Here is a 12255-nt window from a genome sequence, read left to right as displayed (position 1 = left end):
AAAGTTTATTGAATTCTTACCGGCCCCAAATTGACCACAATCGAGTATGATTGAGAAGTAAGAACAATAATTTATGGGTTCCCACAAGATTATAGTTTAATATTCGTGAAATCAATAAATAAAAAATAATGGATCACCTTCCTTTGTATAAATAAAATTTTACGATCGTTAAATTAAATTTTATGTCTTTAAAAATTGTCATATTCGATCCGATTCATAAAAATCTTTTCATTTCTTATCTTATATAAATTTTTGTGAGCTTATTTCAAGTTCAAAATCTTTTTCCAAGCACGTTTTCAGTTTATTGGAAGTTCAAATCATATGTCATTTCATAAGAATTTTCCTTGTGCCTTTCTTTTCAATCTTCATTCAACATGTTCAATTCCTCGTGTTGGGTAGTTCGATTTCCATTTTTTTTTTTTTTTGGTTGTATTAATAGGCAATGAATAACCTTGTGCCAGTTTCTTTTTTTATCCTTTCTGTAGGTGAAAGTATCTCTTAATTCTAATTCACAATCATACCATGGACAATATTTTTTTCCTTTGATCAACAATGGACTTGGCTTTGATTGATTGCATTACTGACCTTAACTCACTCCAATTTACATATAATTTCTTCTTACGAAACATTTTAATTGCAAGACCTTGAAAAATAAATGAAGATGACACTTGTTGAATCGAAAAAAATACCAAAGATGGCAGAGAACCCTTTGTCATTTTCAATCTGTTCTAAAATTCTACAGATAACAAATTCATGATAACCTGCAAAATATTGTCTGTTTTAACTCATTAACGTACCTGATTGAACTCTGTTATACAGTTGATGATCTTGAACTCTGTTATACAGTTGATGATCGAACTTTCTTATACAGCTGACGTGAGATTCAAAGCTTCCTTCTTGGGACCGTGACACAAGGGCAGTGATCTGTTGAGATGATGCAAAGATTTCATCAAGTAGGACCCTTGATGGCAAAGCCGTCTTTTGGTAGGCCAGACGACATAGAAGCTGAAGTCTTCAACAATTGCCAGTCCATGGCAATAATCATAGTCATAGATAAACAACACAAGCTGAAGTCTTCAACAATTGCCGGTCCAAGGCAATAATCATTCATGGTCATAGATAAACGAAGGACCGGAACTCTGATAATAGACCAAGACTTCCCTTTATTTCAATTTGCTTGCCAGCTTGACTTTCCCTAGTGCCATTTGAATGGTGGAAGGAAACTAACATCTATTATCACACAACTGGATTTCATTTTCCAAACCCACACCAACCCCACTAAGCTTACACATATGACAGAAATCAAGTTTAGTCGGAGAGAAACATGTAGCAACTACTGTTACAAACATACATATGAAATGAGAAAAGATGGTGTCTGATTGAAGAGTGCCATCACTGGAAAACATCAAGCATGAGATCCATGCAATTACGCGAGAAGGGTGCGAAAGATATATTTTGTTTAATACAATGACTACTTCATAAAGTGAATGGTAGCTCTATGCCAGTGATTTACATAAATCATGCTACATTTAACACATTATAATGATCCTCAATAATTCAAATTTTGGGCCACATCCTGGAGGCTTGAACCAATAGGCCAAATAGCAATTAAAAAACCATGCTCAAAGTGAGAGAGATTCATAGAGAGGGAGACGATATGGTAATTAATGGAGAAACAAATGTAACTAAATACAAATGTACTTTATTCAGGCTCACATAATTGATATTGTCTACAAGAAAAAGCACTTGTACGTTGATTTAAAAATTGATAAAAACAGAATAGCTGACACATAACAGGTTCCTCATTTCATTTTTTGTTCTGTGAAAAGAACGTGGCGATTTACCCGAGGATCATACTTGCGGAACTCAAGTTTCTCAGCCACTTTCTTAGCACTTTTCCTCTTCACATAGAAGAATCCAGTCCCAGCAGCTGAGACAAGCCGGATAAACATAAAAGTCTTTTTCTTCTTGTCACCCATTTCTGAACATAGATGAGAAATAAAAAATGATCAGGTCTTTTGGAAAGAAAACAAAGTGTTTAGCAATAAGAAGCAAGAAACAACATTGATCCTACCATTCTGGATACGAATGACTAAAAGTGCTTTTATTACATAACTTAATTATCTGTATAGATGCACACATGAATTTAAACTTGGGCTACACAGTGAGTGAACAGCCATATCCGAATACATATACATGAACATCAAGTAAGCATAAGACTAACGAATAAAGCAAAGCACTCCACCATCCACATCTCCGCATCGCTAAAAAAGAATAGAAATATGGGCTAGGTGGCCCATCCATGCCAACAAATCCAGTCAATTTGAACCAGGCATGGACAACTTTTTTTTGCTGAGCTCAGCTCAACTCGAATGACTAATGGGTTCTATAAACAATGCATTTTATTTCAAGAAAATAAGATACTTTGCAGAAATGGGGAAGGAAGTGTTAACTGCCAAGGAGAAATTTTGGGGTAAAGTAAACAAAAATGAAGAAATTTTCTGATGTTGCAAATAAGAAAAAAAATCAAAAATAACTTTTAATACAGGATAAGCAAGAGTTAAATTTCGCAGCATTTCCTCATCAACTTATTCCTGTGTCCAAAGCTAGAAAGAAAAAAGTTCCCCTCAGAGAAAAACTCATAGAAAATAACCACTCAATTGCTAATCAATCACCAATTCTCAAGGTTTACAAGCATCTCCTAAGTGAGTCAGCCAAGAATACAAGGGACATTGCTGCATATTCAGGCCTTTCCCCGTTACATCGAAAACCCTCCAAACCCAACAATATAAGTTGATCATTGATGCCAAACATCTTATCCATTACAGAAGAAAAATGGGTTCTGGCAATAATTCAGAATATAAAGCTAAAACATATAGTACTCTATGAAGCACCATCACTCGAATAGAAAAGAACAGAAAAGAAAAACTTCTTTTGCAACAATGCAATGGAAAAGAAAAAGGAATTATTGTTCCAAAATTCAAATACTTGACATTTCCACACTATAATCAGATCGAAGATCTCCGTAAATTTCAGCAAATTCAACACTTTTTCCATCACAAAAACTATAAAAAAAAATTAAGCAAAGAAGAGAGATAAAGGAAGTGTAACTTTAGAATTAAATCAAACAAAAAACTTGAACTCACCGTTAAATTTTCTCAGAAAATCACTGTTTTGAGATTGGCTGAAGAGAAAGCAAAGCAAAGAAATTGAAGAAAGCGAGGGCTTTGGAGCTAAAACATACGTAAAACCCTATATATTGAAATTACGTAAATACCCTTAACAGAAAATTGAATTACAAGCTGTCTCCGCATAAACTTCACCATTTCTCTCTCAAAGTGGACTCTCAGTTCAAGCAAAAACCCATTAATTGATTAAGGTAAAAGACTAATTCCCAACAAATTCTCTATCTTTTTCTCTTAATTTTTTAAATTTTGGAACTTTTTTAATAAAGTTAGGTTTTTTTGATTGGCGCAGAAAGAAGTGATCTTTTTATCAAGGGTGGGTTGGAAATGGCGAACCTGGTGGATGCGGCGGGAGAACCGATCCCCACATCGTCGGTGCTGATGTCAGCAGCCAAGCACATAGAAATTAAATGTATGCCCGAAAACGTGGAGTTCCTCAAGTGTAAGAAGAAAGATCCAAACCCTGAGAAATGTCTTGATAAGGGCCGTCAAGCTACTCGCTGTGCCCTTGGCGTGTAAGCATTTTGATGTTCATTTTTACCATTTCTCAATTTCTTTGTTGTTTTTTTCTTTTTTTTTGCCGAATTAATTGATAGGAAAATGTGATAATTAGGATTATTGGGGTTTAAAAGTTTTAATGAAAATGTGGTGTGTAAGGCAGCTTAAATCAGTTGATTCATGCTGCCACAGCTGACGTCGAGCAGGTCTGGAATTCAAATCAAATCATAGCACTTATAGGATTATTGGGTTTTAAACGTTTTAATGAAAATGTTGTGTGTAAGGGAGCTTAAATCAGTTGGTTTGTGTGGCCACTGAGAACTGACATCGAGCAGGTCTGGAATTCAAATCAAATCATAGTACTTATAACCCTTTCCTTTATTTCTAGGCTTCGGCCTTGTCCGGAAAAAAGTGTAATGTGTAAGAAAATTTGGAATTGGTTTTTTTTGGAGGTTTTAGACTGTAAAAGTGTGGGCAGGGGAAATGGAGCTCTCTTTTGGTAACTCTGTGGTTCTAATTTGTTATCAATTGGTTGAGCATCTAGAATTTGTGTCCAAGGCATCAACATTGGTTACCAGTTGTTGATTGATCTAAATTTATTTTCTACTAGGAGTTGAGACGCTTATATGTAGGTATGATAATTTAAAATACGATATGATGATATGACATGAAAATCATGTAAAAAAATACATGAACGTGATATTGATTAAATTTTTAGCAAAAATTAAAAAATATATTTTGTATTTTCCATGTCAACAAGAATTAGACATGTAATTTTTGTGTAAAACATAACATAAATACACGAATTGTCAATGATTTATTGGAAATGAATAAACAAATTATTAGATCTTGATATATGGTAGTCTGTATATGATTAGGCGAAATCAATTCCTGTTAAACGGTGCATTTGATGTTTGTTCTTCCTTGTGGTGTATTAGGTTGGTTTTGCAGTTAGTTTGAATCAGTTTGAGATCTGCTTAATGTAAACCAACCAAGTTTTTATTAACCTTGGCCTTGTCTTTGTGCTGATTGCAACAAATGGCCTTCGCCTTCTCCATTTACAGAGTTGTTTGCCACATTCACTTGCTTTGAATTCAATTTCATAGGATGGAGCATTTTGTAGCTTAAAGATGCCCTAAATATTGAATATCTTGTTGCTCTTACTCTTTCCAGTTACTTCAAACCTACCATTTCCATTGTATATATGAATCTTTATGAAGTGACAAGGCAACAAACAATTAGATCTTGGCAGCATTACAGGATATAGAGTTCTCAAATGCAAGTGAATATGCATCCAATCTTATTACTTTAGGGCACTATTTCTTTACTCTTTTAGTGTGAAGATCTGAATCGAATTAGAACTTAAGTGATTCAAAAGTTCCTCTTAATAGTACCTTCGTAATGTCTGCTCTACTGTTTATTATAGCAATAGGATATTAAATCCCTTGAAAGTAAAATGTGGGAACTCGATAGATGACTCATTTGTTTCTTAAACCATCACTTCAGTTTCGCACCCAACCGAATACGATAGTAGTTTAACCTCATTTCAATCGCTTAGTATCTTTGAATAGCTTTCATTACGTCATCTTTTATTCTTCTCCTTACTGATCAGTCAAACATGCTACGCTTCTTTTTCTGGGTTAAGACTGAATTATTGGTTTTTCTTGCCTGGGAATCATCTGTAATGCTAACCAGCTTGTATAGTGATGCTAATAAGTTCAGAATAATAGTTCATCGAACTCTGAATGTTTATATTTGCAGTGTAGCAAAATTTCTTCCGGATATTACCTAAATTGGTGGGTACAATGTGTATTACCTCATTACTTTACTTTTTCATTTTATCTTAATTGTGGGGATGTTTGACTCTGCAGGCTAAAAGATCTTTATCACAGATGCAAAGACCCCATGGAAGGTTATGTCGGATGCATGTATTATCATACAAATGAGTTTGATTTATGTCGCAAAGAGCAGCAAGCATTTGAGAAAGCATGCCCTTTGGAGTGATCGGCAATCGACATTCCTAGTTTCCATACTTTGAAATAAGTTAGGCAAGTTTGCAATGAGCAAAAACTGTTGTTGCGTACACTTATAATCCCGCATGCTATGGGATAAGCTTTGTCTCTCTTTTGTACGGTTAAAGATCGTTCTTGGGAAATTTTCTTTTTCAACTGAAAATGACTCCCCCTGCCATTTTTAAGCATAATACATGATGAGTGATTGATTCATGATCTTCTCCCTTCATTCCTTCTTTCATTTTGGGGGGGGGGGGGGTTTTTTCCCCTGATCAGATGCTAAGAGAAGTAGGGGCTTCAGCCAATCAGAAGAAACATAACCCAGAACGAGCACGAAGGCTTGGTCTAGTGGATCTTCAGCCTGGTATCAACACTTCTTGAAAAAACACAATTGAGCTCGTTCTGTTGTAAACTGGCAATATAACTTTTGACGACAATGATGACTTGAAAATCCGCAAAGCATGACACTGTTTTTTAGAAATTGGAATTCCCACATGATATTCGGTTTCTCCAAGTTAAACAGCGAGAAGAGAACTCTGAAAATATTTTACTTGGAATGGTAATTCAAAAAATAAGAACGCTCCATTGGCAATTTCCTATATTTCACGACACCTATCATACACTATCTTGAATCCCTTACGTAAATTTGAATATCTTTACAATTTTCGTAGATTGTTTCAACTACTAACGGGTTAACACCAAAAAAGGGGTCAACTCACCTTGGTAAATAGTAACTATGTTATTTGAGATCTTCAGGGATTGAGTTTATACTAAAATGAAGAGTTTAACTAGCACCTCAAACAGCAAAAGAAGGGAAAGAGAAACTCCTTCACAAATCATAACTCCCATTTGATGCAAATGTAGTAAAGAGTAAAGATAAAGCCTCTAAAGATGAAAGCAGATTGCAACATCAGTCAGAAGTCGTATCTCAAAATAATTAAAAACAAGATGCAGCAATATATCTACCAACTCTTAAAAACTGCTAAATTTTAACACGTCTTTCCTTAATCTACCCACAATACCTCATAGTATTACTTTTACCTAAAAAAGCACCAGACTAACACATATTACAGTTTCCAGCAGCAACGACATGCACGGCACCATGAGAAGGCAGCATCATTTGACAAAGCTTCTAGCGAGGACTGCAGAGAAGAAAGCACACAAATTCTTACTTCAAGTGTTGTGCAGGACTCCAACGGCAAATATCAATCTAGTATGTACTTGCTCTTAGGCTTTGAAAGAATATGTCAGAAAGTTGGGGAACACCTACCTGAAGGATCGTGGACGAGACCTTGAAGGACTGTGCTTGTCACGCCTTGGACTCCTTGACCTGCCACGCACATAGTCTCTCTCATCATGGGGACTCCAACCATTCTCCCTAGGACTTGAGGACCTCTGCTTGGTTCTGTTTTCCCCATCACCATGTGGAGAACGTAGAGAAAGAGACCGTGAAACAGATTTAGATCGCCTGGGAGAGTGATAATCATCTTTTGCCCCACGATCCCTTGAAATTGATCTAGATCGACTGGGAGAGCAATAGTCATCTCTCATGCCACGGTCCTGTGAAATTGATCCAGATTGCCTGCGGGAGCGGTAATCATCTCTCACTCCCCGGTCCCTGTTTCCAGTTTCAAGTGAAAACAGAATGCATAAGAAACTAATACACCATGCAAATCTATTCAGTTCATATAACATTAGATAGAGTGTATAAAAGGAATATTTCTATTCTTCATAAGGCAAACCTTCTTCCAATAGAAAACAGAAGATATGCATGAAGATGACAATTTCCTACTAGCATCCTCACACAAATCAACGGGTTAAAATATTGACCTTTACCTGCACCTTTCCAGTGTTTCTGAACAAAAATATAACACTTGAATCCAAAAACTGAGAGTTACGCTCTATAATGTTGTACTGGTTGATCGGCATCTGACAGCTTCATAGCTCTCTTTGCCCCAAACTTTCTAAAACCTCAAATTATCTTTTTCTTGGACAATGCCAACAAATCTCTACCAGTAAAAACTTTGATTGGCTTCCTTAAACTTTGATTGGCTTCCTTTGTTTGAGGATGATTCTTTCTTTGACCAAATATAAGCTCTAAATTCTTTCTTAACTGGATAGTATATGAAAAGAACATATCAAACTTAACATTTTTTCTCATGAAAAATCTAATTAGCTGCTCATATGCAAAAGAAAAAAAAGAAGGCACTCCAGTCATTCTAATCATCTCATAAACATTTTAGCTGGTCAGTTCATTCAATGGCAGCAAGCTTCACAAACCCAAATCAAAGAACAAGACCCCATACTACTTGTAGTCAATAGCCGGTGAACGTGGGACTAAGGAAAATACTTATGGAGAAGCTTTGTTAGTAAATCAAGTTGTCAACTTTATGATCTGTTTAATCTTTATTAATCCAGAAGTCCTTAAACTCTCTCTTTTCACTTTACTGTTGGAATAAACAACACCACCACAGCAGATATTATTTTATTTCACTGGAGGACATTGCATTATGTCTAAATTGACAATGATCATTGAATACGGTATTCAAGCAAACACAAAGAAAGGAAAAAAAAAAGGGGCTAAACCAGAACTTTACTTTTGCAACTTCCAAAAATAAGCTCTCCCTATTGTGATGCGCAGCTTCACTATCACCATTAACAAATTCAACGGAAAGAGATGACAGAATAAATGAAATTTTCAATTCCACTGGCAACATAACAGTATCCTTTAGCTAGAATTACATGAATTAAAGTAAGAAACAAAAAATTATCCATAGCTACCAGTTTTATTCATCTTCATAACTATGTCACATGCATCTGGAAGAAACCCACATAAAGTAGTAACTTTCGGACATTTGCATGAAATGAGGGAAGATATTATTTTGTTAGCAGATTTAACTATCAACTTGACAACTTCAATAAAACAACTTAAAGAGTTAAAATACAGGTAAAATTATATGGCCACGCACATCATTGAATATTCTAATTGCACGCAGCTTCACAAGTTATAATTTCTAAATGTTCCTCTATAATCAAAAGAAAGGATGAATGAAATCCATAGTTAATAATCTTCACTATATTATAAATTTAAAACAGTAGAGTTGACCAATAACTCAATGACAACAAGAAGAATCTCTAATTACACATTAAAAAGAAAGCATAAAATGCTTCAAACAAGTAAAATTCAAACCTTGAATCGTGCCTAGCAGGTGAAAGCGAGCCAGAATAAGCTGTGACCACAAATAACAATAATTGAGCTTACATTAAAACAAGAATTATCTTCAAAAACAATTTTCTAGTAATGAGATCTATTAAAAAGTTAAGTGAAATGCAGAAGCAGAAGTTTTAAACTGACAGCGATATTGGCGCCTTGGGGATCTAGGCGGTGTTCTCCTGCTTCCCCTGTCTCGACCACTTTAAACGAAAATGAAAGAGTAAAAAATGATTATCACATCAGCAGTTTGTTCTAACACTCAAGAGGAAGAAAATATCCATGAGACCACATAAGAGAGAAACGAGCTGCAGCACCTTGTGCGGGTGGTGACACGCATTTCTTGAGGGGTTTTCCTATTCTCCTCAGCAAAAACAATTCTTATCTCACGTCCACCAATAACTTGATGGTTCATTCGTTGTTTTGCTTCAGCTGCATCTTCACCATATCGAAACTTCACAAAACCAAAGCCCCGTGGCTCCCTATAAATTAAGAATTCAAACATATTTTTTTGTAAAGAGGATGTCAAGGCTTAAGGAGGGAATTGCGATAGGAAATTTGCAAGTGCTGGGATCAAACACTAGCCGTGCCGGAACCCACCTCCTAAAGAGGTGGGTGAACCATTTGGGCTAAGCCTAGGATCAAGTCAAACGTCTTTATTGTTACTAAAAGCAAAATATCAGAAGGCCAACAAACGGAAGGAAAAACAATTTCAGTAAAGAATATAAACATAAAAAAAAAAACAGAAAAACAAAAATAAAAAACACACAAATATGAATCTAAAACCAAGCAACAGCATACCCAGTGTAATAATTCTTCGGAAGATAAACGTCCTTCACTGGACCATACCGCTCAAACGGAACCCTAAGATCTTCTGGCCTGCAAAGCACAATCAAATTAAACTTGTAGGTCTCTATTTCTCGATAGTGAAACTTCCTATGACACCAATTTCAGTTAAAATGTCTTAAAATTGAAAAAAAAATCAAAATTTTCTATCATCCAACTCGTATTAAAAGAGACTAGTAATCGAATAAAGGAAAACCTAAACAAAATTACAGTTAAAATCATTGTTTATATAAATGGAGAGAGAGAGAGAGATGTAAATACCTAGCGTCGAGAGGTAGATTGCGAATGAGCAAGCCAGAAGGAAGAGGGGACCGGCCGTGGTCTCTGTGAGAGCGGTGACGATCTCGAGGGTCATCGTCGTACCTCTTCGTGCCACGTGTCGGAGTCCTGCTACGACGACGCGGACTGTAGCTTCTGCTCCGGCTCCGATACCTCCCCATCCCCGTAAAAGATAAAACCCTAGTCCCTGGCGAGTAGCAACGAACCCAAACAAAAACACAGAGGATTTTATCCGTGGCGTGTTTGGAAAGTTTTGGAGGGAGAATAGAAAGAAGTAGAAGAGAAATGGCGAGGGGTATAACTTATAAAAGAGATCGAAGCAAAGGTAAAAAAAAAATTTAACCGTATTGACAGTGAAAGTGAGAAGGATAAAAACAAAGGAAAGGCAACAAATTTAACTGTAGTCAAAGTCATTGAGTCGGATTTTGGGTTAGCTCATTTCATTACGACCCAATAGTTAAAGCTCTGAAAAGAGGCCCATATGTCTGAAAGTGAAGAAAAAGGGCCCAAACTCTTAAAGCCGAAATGTCAATCGAGAATTTGATTTTTTCGATCTTGACAAAAAATAAAAAATAACTTTGAAGTTTTCAAAATGTATATTTTAATGGATTGAATTTATACTTTTTGAAGTTTAGATGGTAATGGGTCGGATTGAAGTGAAATTTAATATTATTTTATAAAATAAATATTTGAATATGATTTGATATTAAAATATTATATTTATATTTAATTTAATTTGATTTATATATATATATATAAAATTATAATTGATTTTATTCGAAATTAATAAAATATTTATCAATATAATTATAAAATTAAATAAATAATAAAAAATATTTTATATATAGAGTTAAGATGAAATGGATTTATCAAAAATCGAATCTTAATTTTTTTTTTTTCATAAAATAAACTTGATTCAAAACTTATTTAAAAAAAAAATCATAAAATTAAGTTAAGTCAAAACTCAATGTATTCGAATTGAATTGCCCATCTTACTATGAAAATACATTGCTTCAATCGTTATTCCTTTGGGTTATTATTAAAATAAAATAGTTTTTACGTCAATAAATTTTACAAAATAGTTTGAGTTTGTTTTTAAATACTTATAATAAAATTTTTTAATTTTATAAACAAATTAAAATATTGATACATATTTTATTTTTTTATATATTTTTAAAAAATATATTATCTTACTAACTTCACTTATTATTAATTCAATTTATAAAATCTAAAAACAAACTCAATCATAATAAATAAGATAATTCATCGTAGTTTATTATGAAAACTTCAAAGTTTCCTCAATCGGCATTATACTTTCTTTTTTTTTTAAAGAAAAAATTTGATATAGATAAATTATTTAATTTTTTAAATTAAAATAAGATATATCGTATTTGACAATCTAAGATAGAAGATTATAAATCATATATTTAAAATGATCATAATAAATTATCATTAATAAAACTTGAATTCAATATTTTTTTATTAAAAAAATAATTTTTAATTAATTAAATCAATCGCTTATTCTTTTGTTTGGTGACTGTTGCATCCTTAAATAAAGCTTAATAGTTTTTGTTGATAATACTTGCTTCAAATGCAATCTTCGCATTAATAGTGACGATTTTCAGTTTTCCAACTTAGCATTTTGATGCTTGTACATATGATAATGACAACCATGATTTGAGTGACAAATTTATAGTCTCCTATCTCATCACGTCATTAAGCTTATCGTCAAGCATGTAATTAAGACCATGAAAATTATAATGTTAATAAATATTTTAAATATATTTATTATAAGTTTAACATATATTATAATTAGAGTTATAAAAGAATCAAATATAGACGAATTAATATATTTACATAATTTTTTTTTATTTTTAAAAATGTTTGAGTTTAGTTTATATTTAATAAAAAAATTATTTTATTCCTTTAAATTTAATTTATTTAAATAATAAGATATTTATATTTAATTCATATTCGATTCGATTAAATTAAATAAATTCGTTCGTAATATTAAACGAATATATTAATAAATAATAAGTAAATTATAACAAAATAAATTTAAACAAATTAACAAATCTTAAATGAATATAAATAAATTTAAATCAATATATATGAATCTTAAAATATAATTAAAATAAAAATTACAAATATAATATTGTTATTATTATAAACTAATAATAATCAAATAATGAACGAATTAATTTTAAATGATTTTATTTATAAA

The 12255-nt window shown here is 33.2% G+C and overlaps 3 protein-coding genes across 4 annotated transcripts; 1 reads left to right on the top strand and 2 right to left on the bottom strand.

Moving 5' to 3' along the window:
• Positions 1-1682: 1682 nt before the first annotated feature.
• Positions 1683-3661, bottom strand: LOC111306802 (uncharacterized). Of its 2 annotated transcripts, none has more exons than XM_089751410.1 (2): positions 3522-3661; positions 1683-1981 (listed from the first exon to the last, which is right to left on the bottom strand). In XM_089751410.1, the coding sequence occupies exons 1-2, from the start codon at positions 3553-3555 to the stop codon at positions 1803-1805; spliced, it is 213 nt and encodes a 70-aa protein (XP_089607536.1). In that variant the 5' UTR covers positions 3556-3661; the 3' UTR covers positions 1683-1802. The 2 variants fall into 2 exon arrangements, with proteins under 2 accessions (XP_089607536.1, XP_022760469.1); XM_022904734.2 differs by lacking the exon at positions 3522-3661 and adding an exon at positions 3147-3282.
• Positions 3254-5908, top strand: LOC111306801 (NADH dehydrogenase [ubiquinone] 1 alpha subcomplex subunit 8-B-like). The gene is made up of 3 exons (XM_022904733.2): positions 3254-3379; positions 3478-3700; positions 5555-5908. The coding sequence occupies exons 2-3, from the start codon at positions 3513-3515 to the stop codon at positions 5685-5687; spliced, it is 321 nt and encodes a 106-aa protein (XP_022760468.1). The 5' UTR covers positions 3254-3379; positions 3478-3512; the 3' UTR covers positions 5688-5908.
• A 615-nt stretch (positions 5909-6523) lies between these two features.
• Positions 6524-10310, bottom strand: LOC111306800 (serine/arginine-rich SC35-like splicing factor SCL28). The gene is made up of 7 exons (XM_022904732.2): positions 10014-10310; positions 9708-9785; positions 9224-9388; positions 9051-9109; positions 8886-8925; positions 6966-7313; positions 6524-6837 (listed from the first exon to the last, which is right to left on the bottom strand). Exons 1-7 carry the CDS (start codon positions 10190-10192, stop codon positions 6828-6830), a joined length of 879 nt encoding a protein of 292 aa, XP_022760467.1. The 5' UTR covers positions 10193-10310; the 3' UTR covers positions 6524-6827.
• Between the last annotated feature and the right edge of the window lie 1945 nt (positions 10311-12255).

The sequence above is a fragment of the Durio zibethinus genome, chromosome 22 (assembly GCF_047325235.1).
Source record: "Durio zibethinus cultivar Kanyao isolate XHJ-2024 chromosome 22, ASM4732523v1, whole genome shotgun sequence".
NCBI classification, from domain to species: domain Eukaryota; kingdom Viridiplantae; phylum Streptophyta; class Magnoliopsida; order Malvales; family Malvaceae; genus Durio; species Durio zibethinus.
The sequence above is the reverse complement of the archived record's forward strand: the minus strand, read 5'-3'. Positions and strand labels throughout refer to the sequence as shown.